Source organism: Suricata suricatta, chromosome 4, assembly GCF_006229205.1.
Source record: "Suricata suricatta isolate VVHF042 chromosome 4, meerkat_22Aug2017_6uvM2_HiC, whole genome shotgun sequence".
Classification (NCBI taxonomy): domain Eukaryota; kingdom Metazoa; phylum Chordata; class Mammalia; order Carnivora; family Herpestidae; genus Suricata; species Suricata suricatta.
Window position 1 is genome coordinate 81,922,880 of NC_043703.1, and position 2,894 is coordinate 81,925,773.

The 2,894-nt window shown below is 53.7% G+C and overlaps 1 protein-coding gene across 6 annotated transcripts in view; it reads left to right on the forward strand.

Annotated features, from left to right (window-relative positions):
* Positions 1-2,894, forward strand: part of UXS1 (UDP-glucuronate decarboxylase 1) — an 89,641-nt gene that overhangs the window by 76,842 nt on the left and 9,905 nt on the right. For all 6 annotated transcript variants that reach the window (XM_029937068.1, XM_029937070.1, XM_029937071.1 and 3 more), the window contains one exon: positions 1,676-1,719. In XM_029937068.1, coding sequence (XP_029792928.1) covers positions 1,676-1,719 — 44 coding nt within the window. The remainder of the gene's footprint in view (positions 1-1,675; positions 1,720-2,894) is intronic.

Here is a 2,894-nt window from a genome sequence, read left to right on the forward strand (position 1 = left end):
CTGTGCTCCCCTGCAGTGTTCTCTATGTTTCTCCCCTCTTTCCTGTGGTGCTACCTGGTAGTGCTCCTCATGCTCTTGGCTGCCTATCCGCCCACTGGCTTACCTCTCCCTTTTGGGAATTCCTGACTCACCATTCCGCTTTGACCTGCACATAGCCCTTGTTACTCAGACTGAGCAAGACGCTGAGTCTTCTTGCTCCTCTTTCATTCTGTGAAGTGAAGCCAGGGCTACTCAAAGGCCTGCTGTCTTCTCTTAGAGGAAAACTAGGCAGCTCTGGGAGCTATGCAGAGTTCTCCAGCAGCACCGGGCCCCGGGTTATTCATGTTGTAGCATCTGTTGCTTGTCTGCTTGTTGCCAGGACTGTTGGTGAGATGCGGTGTCTGCCCTGGTGTGCCTTCTTGGGCCCAGGGGTGTGCAAGGCTCTAGGTCCTCCTGAGGACAGGGTGGGTGTATTTGCTGGGGAGAGGGGCACATAGCATCTTCTCTCGCACACAGCCTTCTATAAACCTTTTAAAGGAAGAAAAAGGCATCAGGTGCGAGGCACGCTTTTCTCTCACCTGTCCCTTCCCATTTGCTTCTCCTGTCAGGCGGCCTGAGCCCAGCGAAGCCCTGTTGGGAAGCAGGGCCTGGTTGGGTAGGGGCGGGGGGCGGGTGCTGGTGTGGATGTGGGGCTTTTGGCCTTCGGCTGCTCTTTGGCATTAGGCAGCCAGTGACAGCAGTGCCAGTGTTGTTCTCTTCCAGCTTGGCAATCAGGCAGTCCCAGAAGGTGGTCCCACCCCCCAGCGACCACATCTCCCCTCTCCCCCGGCAAACAGGCAAACAAAAGCCCTGTGGCTCCCTCTTCCTTCTCTGTGACTGTAGGGGGTGCTTTCTCTTCATTCTAAGTAAGTGGTTTAAACTGCTAAACTGCGGAGCGCTGGTGGTGTGTGCCACAGCAGGGGACAGGTGAGTCAGACGCCGTGCCTGTGCCCAGGAGCCCACAGCCAAGCAAGCTGGTGTGAGTGGCGGAGTCGAGAGGAAGGGCGTGACTGGCTGAGCATGAAAGGCAGTCGTTCATTCTGGCCTAGAGAACGAGCCAGAGAAGTGTCACAAGGAGGGGATGTTTAGACAAGAGAGTCTGTAGCTGGTGGAGGAAAGGAGCTGAGCGGAGACCTGCAGACATGACCGTATGCAGAGGACACACTTGGAGCGTGAAGCCCTCCCCTTGCTCTCTCCTGCCGCCTCTGTCTCCTATCCAGAGTTTCCTGGGTGGTTCTGAACTTGGCTGCACATTAGAGTCGCCCAGGAACTGGCTGTGAAAACACGGGGATGCCAGCTGCCCCTGCAAAGATTCTGTGACTGGTCTGACTGACGCCAGGCTGTTCTGACAGGCAGCCAGTGTGGACCGGGTGCTGTGTGTGCCCGTCACCTGCTGGACTCAGAGAGCCCAGAACCCAGCGTGACCCATGACCCGTCCCAAGACTGCCGTGGAGACTCTGGAGGCAGACTTGATACACATATACGGGCACTTTCTAGTGTTGGGGGCGTGACTTTGAAGTACAGAGTGAGTTGTGGCGTCACTGCCCCCCCTCTGGTGTCAGTTCTGAGGTCAGCCTGCGCCCCTAGAGTTTCCCAGGCCCCATTTTCCCAGTTCAGTGTGGTTTTCTCGGGCGGCCTGACTGTTGCTTTCCCGCAGGTGTACGGATCCGGGTCGCAGACGAGAGCGTTCCAGTACGTCAGGTAAGTAGCCGCCACTCCCGGCAGAGCTGATGCAGGCCCACACAGCCTGCATCTGTTTGATTTGTTCGTTGTTCTCACATCTCTGTCCCGCCATGGCTAAAAGTCCATTTTAATTTTCGGACGGAAAGCCCTTGGGGTCCTCTTTCAAAGCTAGAATTCCAGGGGCTCCTGGCTGGCTCAGTTGGTGGCACATGCGACTCTTGATCTCAGGGTTGTGAGTTCAAACCCCATGTTTAAAATCTTAAAAATAAAAAATTTGCAAGTAAGCCCCGGACTTTTATGACTCATGTGCTGATCTTCTACTGCCACCTAGTGTTTCATAGGGAAACTTGCCCAGTTCTGAGGGCAACTTGGTTTCTGGTTCATACCAATTGGAGAGATGGCCTTGATCATCCAGCAGACCTACAGGTGCTGAAATCAGACCCACCGTCAACATGGCTTCCTGGGGCGGGCGAGGTCGTCCTCCTTAAGGGGAAAATCAGGTAGACTCTCCTCATGCCAAATTTTATGCTGGAACTGAATGCAGGACAAAATACATCCGGGAACTTGGTCAAATAGTCTCAGGTGGTAATTTTTATCATTTTCTAAAATTTTTTTTATGTTTTTATTTATATTTGAAAGAGAGAGAGAGACAGCATGAGCAGAGGAGGGTCACAGAGAGAGGGAGGCACAGAACCCAAAGCAGGCTCCAGGCTCTGAGCTAGCTGTCAGCACGGAGCCCAATGTGGGGCTCGAACCCACTAACTGTGAGATCATGACCTGAGCCAAAGCCGGACAGTGAACCGACTGAGCCACCCACACGCCCCTATTGTTTTGTTAATGCTCATATGTCAGTCAGTTCAGTTGGTGACAGTTTAAAATGCAGTTTGGATTCTGGGAGGAGAGTACCTCACAAGCAGTCTGATATGCCAAAATACTTCTCTACCCAACGTGGTTCGATGAATTATCTATCAGTTTCTGATATCTGAAAAATCCAGTTCTATATTTGGGTGCCTTATATTTTCACTTTTCAGTGCAAGTACCCTGGGATGCCTGTCAGTCAGAAAATGCTTTTCCTGGTGTGTCCCGAGGCCATCCCAGGGGCGCTTACAGCAGCGGTGGGGTGCTGGCATGGGGGCACTGGTGTGGGCCATCTCTGCAGGGGTGGGGTGCTGGCGTGGGGGCACGGGTGTGGG